The sequence below is a fragment of the Schistocerca piceifrons genome, chromosome 1, assembly GCF_021461385.2.
Source record: "Schistocerca piceifrons isolate TAMUIC-IGC-003096 chromosome 1, iqSchPice1.1, whole genome shotgun sequence".
NCBI lineage: Eukaryota > Metazoa > Arthropoda > Insecta > Orthoptera > Acrididae > Schistocerca > Schistocerca piceifrons.
Genome location: NC_060138.1, coordinates 1,068,860,740 through 1,068,880,044, shown reverse-complemented (window position 1 = coordinate 1,068,880,044; position 19,305 = coordinate 1,068,860,740). Strand labels below are relative to the sequence as shown.

Here is a 19,305-nt window from a genome sequence, read left to right as displayed (position 1 = left end):
TCTCTCTCTCACACACACACACACACACACACACACACACAACTTTGGTATAACCCCAAAGAAACTTTTTTTTTCCTTACTCTTAACGAACTTCAGTATAATTGGTGGATGTAGCCCACGTTAAACTTTAGATCACCAATATAATTGGCTTTGTTAGTCAGTTAGAAAACAGGAACGAAGCTAGGGTGTACCACCTCCAACAGGAGGTTATCCTGCATAGCACTGCGATGGGCAAGCCAATCTTAGAGTTGAGAACAGTTTTTCTTTCAGCAGTAAGATGCCGGCCGGAGTAGCCGAAGGTTCTAGGCGCTACAATCTGGAACCGCGCGACCGCTACGGTCGCAGGTTCGAATCCTGCCTCGGGCATGGATGTGCGCGATGTCCTTAGGTTAGTTAGGTTTAAGTAGTTCTGAGTTCTAGGGGGCTGATGACCTCAGAAGTTAAGTGCCATAGTGATCAGACGCAATTGAACCATTTTTGAGCAGTAAGATAACCTGCTCCAGCAAATAAAGACACTGAGGCTGCTGAAAGGCTCTCACCATACTGTGAAACTTACGAAATTTATTCAACAAAACAAATGCAGTCTATCTCAGCAGCCAGTATTAGTTGTCACTAGCTTTACACTAACGATACATACTAATGGAAACCAGCTCATGTATGCCATGTTAGGCAGATGCCTCCGACGAGCACCTGTTTGGGAATAAAGATTATCGGCGTCAGAACTCACGTAAATACAGTGAGGGTCAAAAAAATATACATATATAGAACACATAAATTGATTAAACTGTAAGGTTTACATGTATGAAGGTTGGACACAAACTTACGAGTCTCTCAAGTTCAGATTATAGATGTTCAGTACGTGCTGTATCAGCGACACGAACAATATCACATCATCACTCGAGTTCCTCAGATTCTCCGTTAAACGTGTGCATCGTCACTGATGTTATGGTAGTGCGGAGCCGGCTCCTCAGTTCTTTTAGGTTCTGTGGCAATGTGGGTGCATAAACATTGTCTTAAATGAAATCCCAAAGGATGAAGTCACAGAGCTTTAAAGTCACAGAGCTTCAAATCCGTTGACGGTGAGGGCCAGCTGAGAAGCAGTAAGTCGCCGGCTGTTTGACGACCAATCCATCGACTCGGTAGAGTTCCACTGAGACTCCAATGAGGAGTTGCCCCGTCTGAATGAAAAATATTGTCCTCGTTCAGTCTCTGATACAACTAGGTTTGAAACAGCAATAACTACTGATCGTTAATCGCGTTTCCATCAAAGAAGAGTGGACAATAAACAGATGTCGAACATGTTTATTATGTGCATGTGGGTTCCGTAGGCCCCAAATTCCAACTTTGTGTTTCACACCAAGGTGGAAAGTCGCTTCATCACTGAACTCGATGCATTGTGCGAAAGTTTTATCATTGGCAATAGCATTCTGAAGCTCGTCAGCAAACGCCACACGTTTGCGTTTGTCGTCAAGACGTAGATCCTGTAACAGCTGTAATTTGTACGGCTTAATAATCAACCGACGTGTCAAAACACGCCAAATTATTGTTGTAGCCAGCTGTAACTCTCGACTGGCCTGACGAGTTGAATTTGTATTACTGCGTTGGAAAGCATTTTGAATTCGTGGGACAGTTTCGTCGGAATCATGCCGGAGAGAAGGACTTTCTCTTTTTACATATACAACCAGAGCCTACAAATCGTCAATACCATCTGCGAATGTTCGATCCATTCGGAGGATCAATTTGGCACCTCAACCTGGATCATCTTTGCGCTGTAAACACGGAATTCCACTCCGAAAACTCGAGAACACAAAATTATTTCAGCGGAGTAGCCATTTTGCAACGTGTGATGATAACCAAGCAAACAGAAGACTAACGACATCTAGGGACAATGAATGTTAACTAGACAACGTATTCGTTCCGCCAACAACCGAGTTGTGGCGCAGTGATCGATAGTTTTGACAGTATAATAAAACATAATACGTATATTCTTTTTGAAGCACCATGTAATTCTGTGGGTATAGTGCAGCGGTCGGCAAGCTGCGCCCCGAATCAAGTGTTGGTGCGGCTGGTGGTTCTCACTCGGTTTTTTATGATACTGCTTACTTCTAGGAATGAAGAGTAGACACCAGCTGCGGACCTAACAGAAGTGAGAGGCGAAATATTTTAGTGTTTGTCTTCCAGTGCTGACAACTCACGAGTGTGCGCAAGTGAAACCGATCAGCTGCAGTTATATAAATGTCAAACCGATGTAACACGGATTCGTGAATTCACAATAGAGACACGGTCAGCTTCAAATACTGCACATGTTTTAGCAAGTATATTGACGCTCTTGTAATACAGTGCAACGAGTAAAATAAAAATGATATTCAAAGTATTTAGTAAACAGCTACGATCGTATGTCGTATTGCAGTTACTGTTACTAATTAATATAACATACTTACTTATGTAGGATATCAATTAATAGTACGAACAGCAGGAGAAGGTGTGATAAAGTGACCAGGACGGGAAAAGTGGCATTTACATACGTTTTGCATCGAACAGTGCTGCAGCCTGCCGAGAAGTGGTAAGACAAGTTCTAATTGTTTCCTCAGTTGTGTGAAGAGTAATAATTTTTTACAATATCAATGTTTAAAGAACCTCTTTTGCCTACAAATGTAGTTTAAGCTCATAGTTCCTTCTGCGGATTGCTAAGGCCGATTGGGCGTCCGATCAGGAAAAGTGGCCCAGGTGTTCACAATAATAATAGTACTTCCAAAAAACATGCATAATACAACCTATATCCCTTAGTGACAATTTAGAATGAATTATATTATATTATTTAAAATTGCGTCTGTTCTGTTGTATGTGACCTAATACAAAAGTGCGACTGAAAACTGTCTGCTGCACCGCTTGATATTCTTTCACGTATTGGGGCGTGAAGACGACTAGAAAATGTGCCCAGAAATCAGTAAAACAAACATGGGGTCTGCTGCGACGTCACTGGTCACACAGTGCCCGCTTAGGTACGGAAAATTGATCGCTATGTAAGCCCTCAGAAAAATACACATAGTTCCAATATATTACTTTATTTTTCAGTTAAAAATATTTGGTGTGATACCTTATAATATGTAGATTCAAAATGTGTTGAGTGGTAAGCTTCTGTCAATAACTATGATTCCGTGAAAACTGAATTTCCCTTTGAGTGCCACCCCCTCCCCTATCCCCCCCCCCTTGCCACCACCCACTATCCTTCATTACTTCCAATGCGGCCGATGTGTCGCTCTACATCTCAATGCAAACTGAAGCAAAATAGTTTGACGAGTACAAGCAAAGTGTCCTCCATCTGTAGTACTTCGAACGACGTCATACACAACAGTGGGGCTACTGGTAATTGCTTCGCATGTAAAATGACGCTCAAATATTAAAACGTAGCCTTTGCCACAAACTCACTTCATAACCAATGAAAATATTTGTCGAGTCGAAACCACTATCGCCACAAATACATATATACACGCAAATTTGACTGCGATAAACGTTATTACCAGTGCAAACGCCTTCTCCTCCACTTCGAGTGCGCATTCAGACCCGTCGGCGCGTTCTTTGGTCGTCAAACGGTGACAGTGGCGCCCGGCGCTTCCGGCAGTCCTTCACTATGTGGCGGAGGACTTCTTAAATACACAGGCCCGCCGAGGAATCATAATGACCGCCGGGAGAGAGAAGGATGGCTTCGCGTCGTGAGAATACTGATTAATGGTTTACTGCGCGCCGGGGGACAGAGCCTGCTTTTTTAAAGAGCCGACAGAGGCAGCCTTTGTCATCGCAGCCCCTTAAACATCGTATGCGTGCCTCGTGGAGACTGACAGCCTATCTCGTAACTTCACCACCCAGTCCTATATTGTAGCTGCATTGAAATCTGGAATTCCGAACTTTTGGAGCTAGCAATATCTGACCCGGCTGGGATTCGCAAGTTCCAACGAACATCAGTATAGACTGCGTCAGAAGGAATGTCCATACCTAGTAAACGAGGGTTTTGCCCTGCAGTGAGCGCGGTACTGGAGTGTTTGTTGCTGATGGTAGGCATCTGTCTGGCGCAGTCCGCACTTCCGCCGCACGGGTACTCAAAACAAGTACCAGGAAGCGAGCCGACCAGTACGTTGACCGGACGTTCGCTGAAAAAGACGCGCCCAGTCGATCAGCATTTGCATCGCCGCGTCTCAACAACTGCATTTGCGCAACTCGCTGCTGACAGCGCAGCCAGTAATTTATTTTCGTAGCCGGTATCCATTTGAAACATCCCCTTAGAAAAAATTTATGAATTACTGTGCTGGTAAACTTCTACGTTATTTGATACAGAGACAGCTGAGTAAAACTGAACGTACTCAGACATTTCTCTCTTTACTTATTCTGATCATCAATACAGTGACACACAATATTTTTAGCGCAACGCAATCTGACTTTCAATAATCCCTACAAAAGAATGGTCCTGACTAACAATAAACTATACCTTTCATGAATCACTTACCTCACAAAAATCTACGTTACTCGAACTACTGCAATACAGCGAGCGCCAATACTGCCAGCTACATAAAAGATTCTACTACGGAAGGCACTAACTACTGATAGTCATAGTTAGCAAATGAAAGATTTTGATAGAGAACAAACAATGTATTTACTTTAATAATGTTCAAAATATATCAGTTCATGACATCCAGTCTTACAAATTTCGTTTTTCTGGCGTACACACGTCCAGATCGTCCGCTCTCAAAACTCTGCCATCTCTCTCCCCACGTCCACCACTGCTGGCGGTTCACCTCCAACTGCACAACGCTACGCGCTCTTCACCTCCAACTGCCCAACACGACAATAGTGAACATTCCAACAATGCCAACCAGCCACAGACTGCACACAGCACAGTCAGTGATTTTCATACAGAGCGCTACGTGGTGTTACCAACATAAAAACCGAAACAGCCCACATAGACATTTGAAATCAAATGAACGGATGTGCTGATTCAAACATCATCGCACACTATCATTACTATACCGTATTTGATTTACAGGCATCGACTTATGGATCGGGTCACCACTTACTTCTACGGACAACACACTGCATAACTGTTCCGAGGACAGAGTGAATGGTTTCGAACTAACAGAGAGAGTCATAGCATCAGCTCGAAAAAATTCCTTCTGTCAGTTAGGTACAAAACCTCCGTCACCAGTCTCTGTGTTAATTTGTATATTATACGGCTCAGGGTTGTTGACTGGAGATAGCGCCACTGTGTCATCGTGATTAGTTCATTTCGGCTCGATGTTTCAGTAACTCAGAGCTCTACATCCCTTATAGTTTCCTTTACGGAATTTCCATACTTTCAATTTCTTCAGTTCATAAAGAACTCACAAAATTATGTTCACCACTGTGGTTCTCACATTTCATGTTGATAGTATTAATATTGTCTGATACAAATGGATTTTTCCGTCGTTGATTGGCAAAATAAAGAATTTGGAAGTTCTGTAAATTTTTTTGTGTGCAGCGGGGGATTACATACTTGTGTTTTAGCGCGGCACAGGGCGTGTATGAAATCAATATTGCCTAATTTTTAATATCTTTAATTTTAACCTACAATCATCTTGCTCGTAGAATCACATAGAGTAGGTTTCCACAGTTTATTTTCGACTTGTACAATTTATACATTTATACACAACTGGTAATGATCATTGGGTCTACATTGGTCAGTAGTGTTGGTCATAGATTATTATTGCAAAGTAGCAGATTCCAACCGGGCTCTTGTCTCACAATGCTATAAACAAGCATCTGACGTAGCCACGTGATCAGTGGGAAGCAGTCATTTCTGTTCTCCGCTGGGCGGTTGAAATAATTGGCTATATAAAGGGTCCATGACTCAATTAGTGAGATAGTCCGCAGATCACTGTCAAAGGAGAAGCATCTTTAATCTACATTTGAAGACATTGCTGCTATCTGGCAGACAGTGTTTTACAGAGTGCGTTGTCGAACAGTTGTATAGCCGCATATTTCACCCCTTTTTGTGCCAAATTTACCATTCATTAAACGGTAATACCGATCATTTTTCTTTCTAGTTTGTACTACTGTACGTCTCTGTGCTCTCAAACTCATGTAGAGCAATTACAAAAAAAATCATAAGTGAAAATATGTATTGTGAAGCTGTGGTCACTATTCCTAGCTGTCTAAAGCGGTGCCTCCACGCATTTCTATCTACATTGCCGTTTGGATAACCTTAATTAGCTGAAAATTGACAGGTAAATTATATTTATACATAGGTAAGCCTGAGTTAAATAGTAGAAAAATATAACATTGATAAAGAAATCCTGGCACTTTACAAAAAAAATAGGATGCTCATAGGGAAAGATGTTACAAGGAAAAAGTAGCATGTGTGTGACAGAGCGGTAGATCACTATAGTATCTTTAGTGTTCACTTGTGTGATGACAATAGCTATTCTCACGTTGTTGGTAGCCAATGAGTTTGCTATGCGTAAATCTGCAATGTGCATCTGCTAAATAATACCGTACTGACAAGGTGAATGCGCTATTCGTAATTAACTTCACGGCAGGGTTGCGATGTGAGCAGATTGAAAATAAGTTAGGCAGTTCCTGAATGAGGCGTATTTGCCAACTATTTCAACGAAAGTGCAACGAAAGTGTTCAGTCACTAAAAAGGTATTAGTGGCATTTAATAACAACTGTAGATGCTTTTGTTAATTTTGTTATGTTAGGGCAACAACTGACAGTGTATCTGAGATGAAAGTACAATAATGAATATTTTTCCAGTACGTACATAGTGACATCATCAATTTATTGTGTGAATTTGTGTAATTTATAAATTCTACATTTTGCTATTAGTATCATGGTGTTTCCGGGCGGGAAGGAGCGCCGGTCCCCGGCACGAATCCGCCCGGCGGACTTGTGTCTAGGTGGATGGTTTTTAGGCGTTTTTCCATCTGCCTCGGCGAATGCGGGCTGATTCCCCTTATTCCGCCTCAGTTACACTATGTCGGCTATTGCTGCGCAAACAAGTTCTCCACGCACGCGTACATCACCATTACTCTACCACGCAAACATAGGGTTTACACTCGTCTGGTGTGCGACATTCCCTGCGGGGTCCACCGGGGGCCGACCCGCACAATAACCCGTCGCCAGCGCTTTCCGCCCATTTATGTTCAGTAGCGTGCGTTACGTTTATTTTTGTTTAGGGACAGCTGCTAATCACTGCACCAAGCGTGGATTGTCGGCAGGTCTTATTGGATTTGGCTACAATTTCCAAGCGTTGCGATTACTCTTCCATACGCAAAATGCCTGATGGATTGTGAACAGTAATGAGATGTTTGCTAAGAAATGTTCATGTATAGAGGAGATGAGTATCATAGAGCCGCACGGGATTAGCCGAGCGGTCTTAGGCGCTGCAGTCATGGACTGTGCGGCTGGTCCCGGCGGAGGTTCGAGTCCTCCCTCGGGCATGGGTGTGTGTGTTTGTACTTAGGATAATTTAGGTTAAGTAGTGTGTAAGCTTAGGGACTGATGACCTTAGCAGTTAAGTACCATAAGATTTCACACACATTTTTTTGAGTATCGTAGAACTGACGTCACGAAAAACAATTTCAAATGACAACAAAAGATCCGTAATCAATAATTCAGGAGACTACAACTGAAGATGGTCTGCGTAATCAGACAGCAGCTGCCGTCGACACAGCGAGCTTCTAATGGTCTTAGGAGCGGCAGAAAGGAAATGCGATCCACTATTGCCGGGACGGGAGCGGAATACGAAATGGCCGCGTTATATTTTGTGGTGGCCATTGTCTTTGTCACTGCGGAGCTGCGGCGTGACGCCATGCATGTCCTTAACGGGCCACGGCCGCAGCTGCGCCAAACCATAGCGCCCACATTCCGAGGCGTCGGGGCGCTTTTCCGGAAACGCACTGGGAAAAAGAGAGCGGCCCCGAGGCGATCGGTTAGCGAAAAAAGCAACGGCGGCCAGGCAGAGAGGTGGAGGAGGATGGCGGAGGTGGTGGTGGTGGTTCGCCGAGATCGGAGTCTGAGGAAGGGTGGGGCGCCGAAACGCCACTCTGATTGGCCGCCGCCGCGACACCGGCCCGTAATTACTTCCAGCGCAGCGCGGAGCATTGTATGGAGATTTCCGGTGGCGCTGGCTACCGGACCGCGCCGGATAAAAACCCCGTTCCGTATGATCCCAAAGACAGCGAGGAATGTATTTACTTATAATGGGAGCCACTAATGGGTCGGATCTAGCTTCTTAATTAACTTTCGAAGAAAGGGTTATACTCGGAAATTGGAAGGGCCTTGAGTCGAAGAGGAGGAGGACGAGGAGGAGAAGAAAAAAACATTAAACGAGATTAACCTGAGGAGCGGTTAAAATTCCGACTCTAATACTTGTAATTAGTGGGAATATTATTTTCTTTTGGCTCAGGAAGTGACGGCGCTGCATGTTAACTCGGGCAGCATTTTTATTGGCCATTGTGCGCGCAGGACGGAGCCCGGTGAGAGCATGCCTGCGCGTTCCCCGGGGACCAGGGGGACGCGTGGCGTGGCCGGGCCCGGTCTGTCTGGAGGAGGCGACAGGAGAGGGGGCGGCGCCTCCGTGAGTGTCGCCGGCGCACCCTCCCAACCGCAACTACTGTGCGTTGTTCCAGTGCGTTACCACACACGAGGTAGAACCGAATTCGCAACCCGATAATGGCGTAACATCGCAGTTCTTAAAATCTGGAATCGAAGCTCCAGTCGTCTGGAAAGAGACAATTTTTATAACGCCATATTTAGCAATTATACACGGTGGTCCATTCATAGTGAGCGGGCAAAATATCTCACGAAATAAGCATCAAACGAAAAACCTACAAAGAACGAAACTCGTCTTGCTTGAAGGGGGAATGCAGATGGCGCTACGGTTGGCCCGCTAGATGGCGCTGCCATAGCTCAAACGGATATCAACTGCGTTTTTTAAAAATAGGAACCCCCATTTTTATTACATATTCGTGTAGTACGTAAGGAAAAATGAATGTTTTAGTTGGACCACTTTCTTCGCTTTGTGATAGATGGCGCTGTAATAGTCACAAACGTGTAAGTACGTGGTATCACGTAAAATTCCGCCAGTGTGGACGGTATTTTCTTCGTGATACAGTACGCGTGTTAAAATGGACCGTTTACCAATTGCGGAAAAGGTCGATATCGTGTTGATGTATGGCTACTGTGATCAAAATGCCAAACGGGCGTGTGCTACGTATGCTGCTCGGTATCCTGGACGGCATCATCCAAGTGTCCGAACCGTTCGCCGAATAGTTACGTTGCTTAAGGAAACAGGAAGTGTTCAGCCACATGTGAAATGTCAACCGCGACCTGCAACAAATGATCATGCCCAAGAAGGTGTTTTAGCTGCTGTCGCGGCTAATCCGCACATCAATAGCAGACAAATTGCGGGAGAATCGGGAATCTCAAAAACGTCTGTGTTGCGAATGCTACATCAACATCGGTTGCACCCGTACCATATTTATATCCGCCAGGAATTCCATGGCGACAACTCTGAACGTCGTGTACAGTTCTGCCACTGGGCACAAGAGAAATTACGGGGTGATGATAGATTTTTTGCACGCGTTCTATTTAGCGACGAAGCGTCATTCACCAAGAGGGGTAACGTAAACCGGCGTAATATGCACTATTGGGCAACGGAAAATCCACGATGGCTGCTACAAATGGACTTCAGCGACCTTGGCGGGTTAATGTATGGTGCGGCATTATGGGAGGAAGGATAATTGGCCCCCATTCTATCGATGGCAATCTAAATGGTGCAATGTATGCTGATTTCATACGTAATGTTCTACCGATGTTACAACAAGATGTTTCACTGCATGACAGAATGGCGATGTACTTCCAACATGATGGATGTCCGGCACATAGCTCGCGTGCGGTTGAACCGGTATTGAATAGCATATTTCATGACAGGTGGATTGGTCGTCGAAGCACCATACCATGGCCCGCACGTTCACCGGATGTGATGCCCCCTGATTTCTTTCTGTGGGGCAAGTTGAAAGATATTTACTATCGTGATTCACCGACAACGCCTGACAACATGCGTCAGCGCATTGTCAATGCATATGCGAACATTACGGAAGGCGAACTACTCGCTGTTGAGAGGAATGTCGTTACACGTATTGCCAAATGCATTGAGGTTGACGAACATCATTTTGAGCATTTATTGTATTAATGTGGTATTTACAGGTAATCACGCTGTAACAGCATGCGTTCTCAGAAATGATAAGTTCACAGAGGTACATGTATCACATTGGAACAACCGAAATAAAATGTTCAAACGTACCTAAGTTCTGTATTTTAATTTAAAAACCTACCTATTACCAACTGTTCGTCTAAAATTGTGAGCCATATGTTTGTGACTATTACAGCGACATCTATCACAAAGCGAAAAAGTGGTCCAACTAAAACATTCATATTTATTTATGCACTACACGAATATGTAATAAAAAATGGGGGTTCCTATTTCAAAAAACGCAGTTGATATCTGTTTGACCCATGGCAGCTGCATCTAGTGGGCCAACAATAGCGCCATCTGGTTTCCCCCTTCAAGCTAGACAAGTTTCGTTCTTTATAGTTTTTTCGTTTGACGCATATTTCGTGAGATATTTGGCCCGGTCACAATCAATGGACCACCCTGTATACAACCACTTGCTCACAGAAAGACTGGAAAATTGCTCAAGTCACACAAATACCCAAAAAGGGAAGTAGGAGTGTACCACTGAGTTACAGGCCTATATCACTAACGTCGATTTGCAGTAGGGTTTTGGAACATATACTGTATTCGAACATTATGAAGTACATCAAAGAAAACTATTTATTGACACATAGTCAGCATGGATTCAGAAAATATCGTTCTTGTGAAACACAACTAGCTCTTTATACTCATGAAGTAATTAGTGCTATCGACAGAGGATGGCAAATTGATTCCATATTTTTAGATTTCCAGAAGGCTTTCGACACCGTTCTTCACAAGCGTCTTCTAACCAAACTGCGTGCCTACGGAGTATAGCCTCAGTTGTGCGACTGGATTCATGATTTCCTGTCAGAAAGGTCACAGTTCGTAGTAATAGACGGAAAGTCATCGAGTAAAACAGAAGTAATATCCGGCGTTCCCTAAGGAAGTGTTATAGGCCCTCTATTGTTCCTGATCTATATTAACGACATAGGAGACAATCTGAGTAGCCGCCTTAGATTGTTTGCAGATGATACTGTCATTTACCGTCTTGTAAAGTCATCAGATGATCAAAACGACTTGCAAAATGATTTAGATAAGATATCTATATGGTGCGAAAAGTGGCATTTGACCCTGAATAAAAAAAAAGTGTGAAGTAATTAACATGAGTACTAAAAAAAATCAGCTAAATTTCGATTACGCTGTAAGTCACATAAATCTGAAGGCTGTAAATTCAACTAAATACTTAGGGATTGGAATTACAAATAACCTAAATCGGAACGATCACATAGATAATATTGTGGGTAGAGCAAACCAAAGACTTCGATTCATTGGCAGAACACATAGAACGTGCAACAGATATACTAAAGAGACTGCTTACGCCACGATTGTCCGCCCTATTCTGGGGTATTGCTGTGCGGTATGGGATCCGCATCGGGTGGGACTGACGGATGACATCGAGAAAGTACAAAGAAGGGCAGCACGTTTTGTATTGTCGCGAAATAGGGGAGAGAGTGTCACAGACATGATACGTGGGTTGGAGTGGAAATCATTAAAACAAAGGCGTTTTTCGTTACGAGGGGATCTTCTCATGAAATTTCAACCACCAGTTTTCTCCTCCGATTACGAAAACATTCTGTTAGCACCCACCTACACACGATAAAATACGAGAAATCAGAGCTCGCACGGAAAAATTTATGTGCTCGTTTTTCCCTGTGCCGTTCGAGAGTGGAACGGTAGAGAGACAGCTTGATGGTGGTTCATTGAACCCTCTGCCAGACACTTTATTGTGAATAGCAGAGTAATCACGTAGATGTAGATGTAACAAGTCGTAACATCTCCTGGCAGTGTTACTTCATAACTGTCGTTCCCAACTTTGCTGCACACAGCGTTACATTAATCTTCAGTAACTTTCCTCTATATCTACATTTATACTCCTCAGACAACCTTAAGATATGTAGGCAGAGTACTTTGTGAACAACTGTCACTCCTCCACCCCACCCCCTCCTCACCCTTTTTCCTGAAAAAGTCTCTAATGGTCCGCGGTAAGGGTTATTGGTAAGCCTCCGTGAGAGTTCGAATCTCCAGTTTCACAGTCTTTTCGTGATCTGTACGAAGGACGAAGCAGTACACTCTCCTAGGGACATAGGCTCGAAGGAGTCTTACAGTAAACCAAACGTCATGTACAACACCTCTCCTCTGATGTCTGCCATTGGAGTTGGAAGAGCACCTCCGTTACGCGTTCGTGCTTGCTAATCGAACCTGTAACGAAACACACTGCTCTTCTTTGGATCATCTCTGTTTCCTCTTTCAGTCGTTCCTGGTACTGGACCCAGACTGCATAGCTGACTAGCACATGTTTAGAGGATCTGCCTGATGTCAGTGATTATTCGGCAATCGTGTAATAATGGTTTTTCACCTGTTTACGTACAGTACTCTACACTGATTCATTCTGGACGTCAAATGCCAGATCCTACGCAAACACGATGGGGTAGCGTTCGTCTTTATTATGACGTTAATGCCGTCCTGACTCATGTACTTTTACCTCTCTTTTATTTCTCATCTCTGGCATCAGTATTGCTTTCTATGCCTGCGTTTTACACCGTATCACAATTGCATCAAATTTCTGGCTGATATCACCAACTCCAAATCGGTTCTCTCTTGAGTGAGGGACTGATGATGCTGTTGTTTAGTCCCTTAACCCTCAAAGCAGCCAATGCTACACCAAGTATCGATCTTTTGCAGGTGTTGCTGCGTTTCGCTGCAATTCCTTAGCGTTGCGGCGTCTCTGTATGTAACACCATCATCAGCTAGCAGTGTCATGGAGCTTCCGACGTTATCCACAATGCCATTTATAGATATTTTGAACACGAATTTTCTTACAACATTCCCTTGCCGTATTCCCGACGTTACCTTACCGTCTGAAAATTTCTCCCCCTTAATAATGACGTCCTGTATTCTGTTTGCTAGGAACAAGAGAAGACATCTAGGTACTTAAAATATGTGGATAAATAAACAAGAAAAAAGAAAAAGATGACGCTTCGGAGAAAATGGAGTTTTTTTGAAAAAATTCAAGAAGTTCTTCATTTTTCCGACCGAACAGTGCCATTTTTGAGAGTGCTTGTGATCTAAGAAATAGCTCTTGCCAAAAATGTCAGGTAACATTCAAGTGGCGTACACTTGTGACTGCGCAGTCTGCATTGAATCCGTCGAGTTCAACTTCCTACGTACCAGAAGAGAGATTTATGGTTGCTATGGAGGACGTTCTCCAACTCACTTTTGTTATCAGCAAACACCTTAAGCTATCTAACTATACACGACTAACTTTTTTATACCTTTTGCCCTGTGCACCATTCGGCCTTAGACATAAGGAGAATGAGTTTTGTAAAATGCAAACCAGATACAGTTCATCCAAAGCATCTATCAAACTTATAATGAACAGGGGAAAACTGGTATTTCAGTTTTAATGATGCATGTGAGTGCAGATCGTGACATACCTTTTGACATCATTTTGGTATACGTTGATCCTCAAAATGCTACAAGAGGAGATTATAATTCATACGATGTTGGAACCGTGAAACCTTCTCTTAGCTACATACAGTGTCACATCAGGACTAGTTAAATTATTCTATATGCCTTTAAGATTACGAAAAAACCATCAGAAACCACGCAGCAACTGACTAACACCAAGCTAAAAGAAAAACACTGTTGCGGAAGTTGAGTAGTCATGTGTTCGTCCTGTATTAGGCAATACCTCCAGTTTCTCAGAGCATGCGAGAAAGTGGGAGTCATACTAAGGGGTCGATTTCTATAGACGATAGTAACGGCTGGCGGAAGGAGCTGACAAGGTGTACATCTGTTGAACGGATGATGGATGTTTGTTACGGTATGGAAGCTCGTACAGTATCAACGATTCACAGAAGATGGTGGCAATCAAATTCTGAAACAGCAGTGAAGAGACGTGCATCGTTTTCTGAGGAGAGTCGCTGCCAGAAGTCAATGTACTGCTCAAATAAATCCGTGTGTTTTATGCCCTTTAGGCATTATAGAAACGCCCCTCCCCTCCATTCTCGGAATAGCCATTGCTTCCTTTTATCGGGTCATAAACATCGTTCGCCGTAGCTAGCGTAAAGCGCCTTTCACGGCGTGAAGCGGATATGACTGGCTCTTGTATAAGCCGTTTTGTCTCGCGCACGTATCGAGTTTCGCGCTTTTTTCGTCGTGTGTTGTCTAACAGCGGGAGTCTAACCGCGCTGGACACCGAAAACAAAAACAAATCGGATGCAGTGGACTAGCGGAGGGGATCTTCGCAGTGGTAAGTGCAGTGAGGATATCATACTGATGGCCTACTATCTTTCGTTCACACATGAGGCGAGTATACATCAGATAGTCGTCAGGGCACTTTCGTGAAAAAAAAAGTCTTTTGTAGATGTTTTTAGAATGGAAGTTGTGTCCATGACGTACGTACTTCTCATTTTTAATTCATGTGGGGTATGCTTAATGTAATTTGATGCTCCAAAAAGTATCATACATAAACATCTTCAACTTATGATCAGTAATCTTCGTCTATAACAAGAATCCCTCCCCATCTAGTGACCCTTAGAATACAAAGATAATCATTCTCGGATGTCTAATCCGATATCCTGTCAATGTTACCGACTTAAGATTAGGTTTTTCCGTACAAGTCTTTCTTCGTCTATTCTTTTTAATGAAAATACATTTTCTGTTTTATCTATCTACTCTTTTCGCAATCTTGTGAAGCCCCGCATTTCAGAAGCTCTCATTTTTTGCTCCCGTTTTCCGACGGCCTACTTTTGATTTCTGCAAATGGACGACACAGTTTCAGACTCCTCCCGTAGTTATACGTTACTATATACTGTAAGAACTCCTTGATTTCAAAAGCTTTATTCACTTTCTTTTTTTATTCAGATGTCGCCTTTGATCCACTTAACTTGTGCGATCTTCTTTCCTGGGTTGCATATTTCTTTTACTGCTTACATTTAGTTCCTCCAACCAACGTATTAAGCAAGTTGGTTGTCTCCTTTCTGATATTTATCTTCACTTTTTCGTTTTTTTGGTAATCCTAAACCCAAGGTACAGATCTTACATTTTGATAAATATGGCTCATAGATTAATACGCTGAATGTCTCAAATTTTTTGTGTATTTCTGGCATTATGCCAAATGTGAGCGCCGTATGCCTGGTAGTACTTACTGGTCAGAACTGCAACGTCCAGAGTTTTATCCTGGACACCAAGTGCTAGTTGCAAACGTAAATAAATTTGAGTTATTTACTGTTAATACAAACATTACAATGACGAGTGCGAACACTGTAAATTGAGGAAAACCATCTCATCGATGTTTTTCTGTATTTAAATTCATTTTTGAATCAGATGACTGAATAACAATTGTTCGCCGTACGTCACTTACATGTTGTTAGAATTTCTCTTCGTTTCGGAGATATTTTGACATCATTGTGCATTACAAATTGTATTGCACTAATAGCTTCAAATTTTTAATTGTGTTCTGATAACGTAGCAATAGAAACAGCTCATCGATCTTTCGAAAATATCTGTTACCACATACTTCCCTTATTCTTGACAGTACGCTTCACTTAAAAAAACGCAACGCTGTTCTGGCGATCACGGAGCTGGAATAAAAGTTCATACGACATTCTCAAACACCAGAGATGTGGCGAGAAGGTTGTTCGAGGTGTAGCTTGTGGTACTTGCTGTATGGTGTTAGAGAGCGCCAAATCATTGGTCGTCGAACCTTACAGAGATATGGTCCCACCTAGACAGTGTGTTCCAACAAATGTGTAGGTGGGGGTCACAACTGCGGGGATTTCATTGTAGGCCTCACAAAGTGCTTTTGACACTTCTGGATAGTCACTGCAAAGTAAATAGTTCCGCCAATGTATGCCATAAAGTTATTTCTTCTTTGACTAAGAAGTGTCAAAGGTCAAAAAAAAGTTATCTAAATGCAATTCAACTAATCAGATATAAGGCAAAGAGAACGATCTCCTTTTTGCAAGTAGAACAAGTGTGGGTGGTGTCTCAACGTCTCCATTCGCCTCAAGTCCCTTGGCCCCTCTTTGTTTCCTAAGGCCACATAAGAGATAGATGGGCAGCACACTCCTTCGAAAGAAGAGGCAGTTCCACATTACGTCAGTGCGTTACCTGATACTGCCTAAATGGTTCAAATGGCTCTGAGCACTATGGGACTTAACTTCTGAGGTCATCAGTCCCCTAGAACTTATAACTACTTAAACCTTAGTAACTCAAGGACATCACACACATCCATGCCCGAGGCAGGATTCGAACCTGCGACCGTAGCGGTCGCACGGTTCCAGACTGTAGCGCGTAGAACCGCTCTGCCACCCCGGGAGGCTGATACTGCCTAAGAAACGCGGACATAACACCAATTGCAGGCGGTTAAAAACAGAAGTGTGTAAATTTAGTATGTAATCGGCTATACATAATGGCTGAATGAATACAATTAGGAAAGCTTTTTCATGGCTCTAGCATTTATTAATATTATTAGCACGTACCGCTTGTTATGAAATGTCTCTCGGAGTACATTCCTAGATCTCATTTTAGAGAGATAATGTGTGAATAATACAACAGGTTCCACCTTTTGAGCAGTCTTGATATGCTGGGAGACGCATACCTTCTGTTGTAATAGCCCTCTTAAAATGACTATTGATCACCCTGGGTGGACAAGAGAGCCGACACAATCGTTTTGTCATGCACAGGGCAGATACCGAGCGGCATTGTAATGAACGCGGGGAGGAAGCAGCAGCCATCATTCTTGCTCACGGCTACGTGGAGAAGCGCGGACGGGCCCGGGAACACGAAAGGGGAATATTACTTATTCCTGATCGAGGAGGCCTCGTATTTCTGTTTTCCTGGCGGACTCTCCGGAGCCACGCGCTGCGTGCGAGGGACGCCTAACCTCCTGGCGCGCAGCCGTGTCTTCTGATAACAAAGGCTGCGGGCGCCGTCGTGCATACGCACCGCACGGCGAGCCTCACGCGTTGACTAAGCGTGCCAGCGAGTTTGGAGGAAAACGCTCCAGGCACCACGCCGGTGTCCATTTGTGGCAGCAACTGCCGCCATCGGCAATTGAAAAAAGAACTTGGTTGTTCTTCCATTTTTACCCAAATCATGTACGAGAAGTGGGGATGGGAACAACCGACTGGATAAAACCGATACCGATATTTAAATTCTAATAACCTGTATTATTCAGTATTTGTTTGGTCTCAGCTATAACACTTTTCTTATTTTTTTTTATTAATATTGTAGTAAAGAAACTGAAATATCGATTATTCATAGTAGCAGTGCTAAAAATTTTTCGTTTTTGGATAAATCTTTCTTCAAAAAGGAGTAATTTTAACAAGTTTGTTTGTGTGGCCATCCTCCGCACCAAGCATATAAATACTTGTTTTGTAAATAAAACTGCCTATTCCTGCAGCTAGTTACTTTATTTATCCCATACGCGTTTCGCATTCTCCTGTTCTAAGGCATCATCAGTGGGATCTATAACGATACAGTTTTGTTAGTTTTAGATTAGCAAACAGTTCATTTCGCGATTTTTTTAAAAAGAAAAGTAATTACTTACGATCTGCTGATTTGCGTTTTCTCACATCTGGTCTGGAGGTCGCACTACCACTTTTATCACTGCCGTATAATCACGTCTTTACGTTCTCGCCTTCCACACACTGTTCACCATGTTTCTCACTCTTTTTTGTGGTGAGTGAAAAAGAACAATAGTCTACCACAAAAAAAGAGTGAGAAACATGGTGAACAGTGTGTGGAAGGCGAGAACACAAAGATGTGATTATAGGGCAGTGATAAAAGTGTTAGTGCGACCTCCACACCTGATGTTAGAAAACGCAGATCAGCAAATCGTAAGTAATTACTTTTTTAAAAAAATCATGAAGTGAAGTGTTTAATAATCTAAAATTACCAAAACTGTACCTTTATAAATTCCACTGATGATGCCTTAGAACAGGGGAAGGCGAAACGCGTATGGGATAAATAAAGTAACTAGCAGCAGGAAAAGGCAGTTTTGTTTACAAAACAAGGAGTAATTTTAATTTGTAAAATTTGAATTGTGTTCAGATATTACGTTATTATGAAAAATAAGAAAAGCAATCAGTCGTACCTTAATAACGATGCCGACAGAACGAGCAACGAACACACGGCATAATGCTGGAAATATTTTTGACGAAGTGACGTACCAATGAAGTGCAACGCCTCATTTGCTTTAAAATTTTAAAGGTTTGTCAGCCGTTTCTATGAAATAATAAAAGAGGAAGAAAATTATGGTAACTGTAGTAAATTAAAAACATGTAATTTATAGTACACAATAAAAATAGAAAGTAGCAGATCTGTTGCCTGTGTCTCCATAATATGCCTTTATCTACTTGTAGCCCTTGAAAACGGATAAATTAACACTAAGAACAATGTTCTTCAACCACATTTTTCACCCTTTAGCACTGACTGTTCGCAATGCCCAAGTTGAATTATGATCCCACATTACAACACGATTTTTGAGCAGAGTTTCAAATAATTAGGATAGGTAAGAGAATATTGCTGATTTTTTTGTAGTTTTCAACCAGTTATTACTTTCGAGAAAAGCAGAGAACGATGGATGGACTCCGTTTTCTTTTATTTGCATATTTAATTTATTATTTTGATTCGATGTATCTTGAAACTGAGAGAGTCAATTTTTTTCGATCTCTACGTTTAGTACAGGAAATAATAGGAATAACAAATCAAAAATTGGTTATTTTGGAACCCGGTTATTTAGAGCGGTTTTAAGTCGGGTTAAACTCACAGGGAAGAAGTAAAATCGAAAATCGGTTTTCATCGATAACCACCAACCAGAACGATTAGTAGTCGTAACGTTTTAATCGTCTCAGCAAAAAAGACAACGCATCAACGTTTGTTTGTTTGTGGGTGCACGTCTTTAGTCCTAGTACTCATTGATATGCCCATGCTACGTTACCATATACCACTTCCAGTGGTACTATAAAAATTACGTAACTTTACTTTTTTTTTAGGCGCGATAATTAAAA

General features: G+C 42.5%; 1 protein-coding gene across 1 annotated transcript in view; it reads left to right on the top strand.

Moving 5' to 3' along the window:
- LOC124777695 (translation initiation factor IF-2-like) overlaps positions 1-19,305 on the top strand; it is a 44,756-nt gene that overhangs the window by 13,645 nt on the left and 11,806 nt on the right. Inside the window, exon 5 of the mRNA XM_047253180.1 lies at positions 8,497-8,608. Coding sequence (XP_047109136.1) covers positions 8,497-8,608 — 112 coding nt within the window. The remainder of the gene's footprint in view (positions 1-8,496; positions 8,609-19,305) is intronic.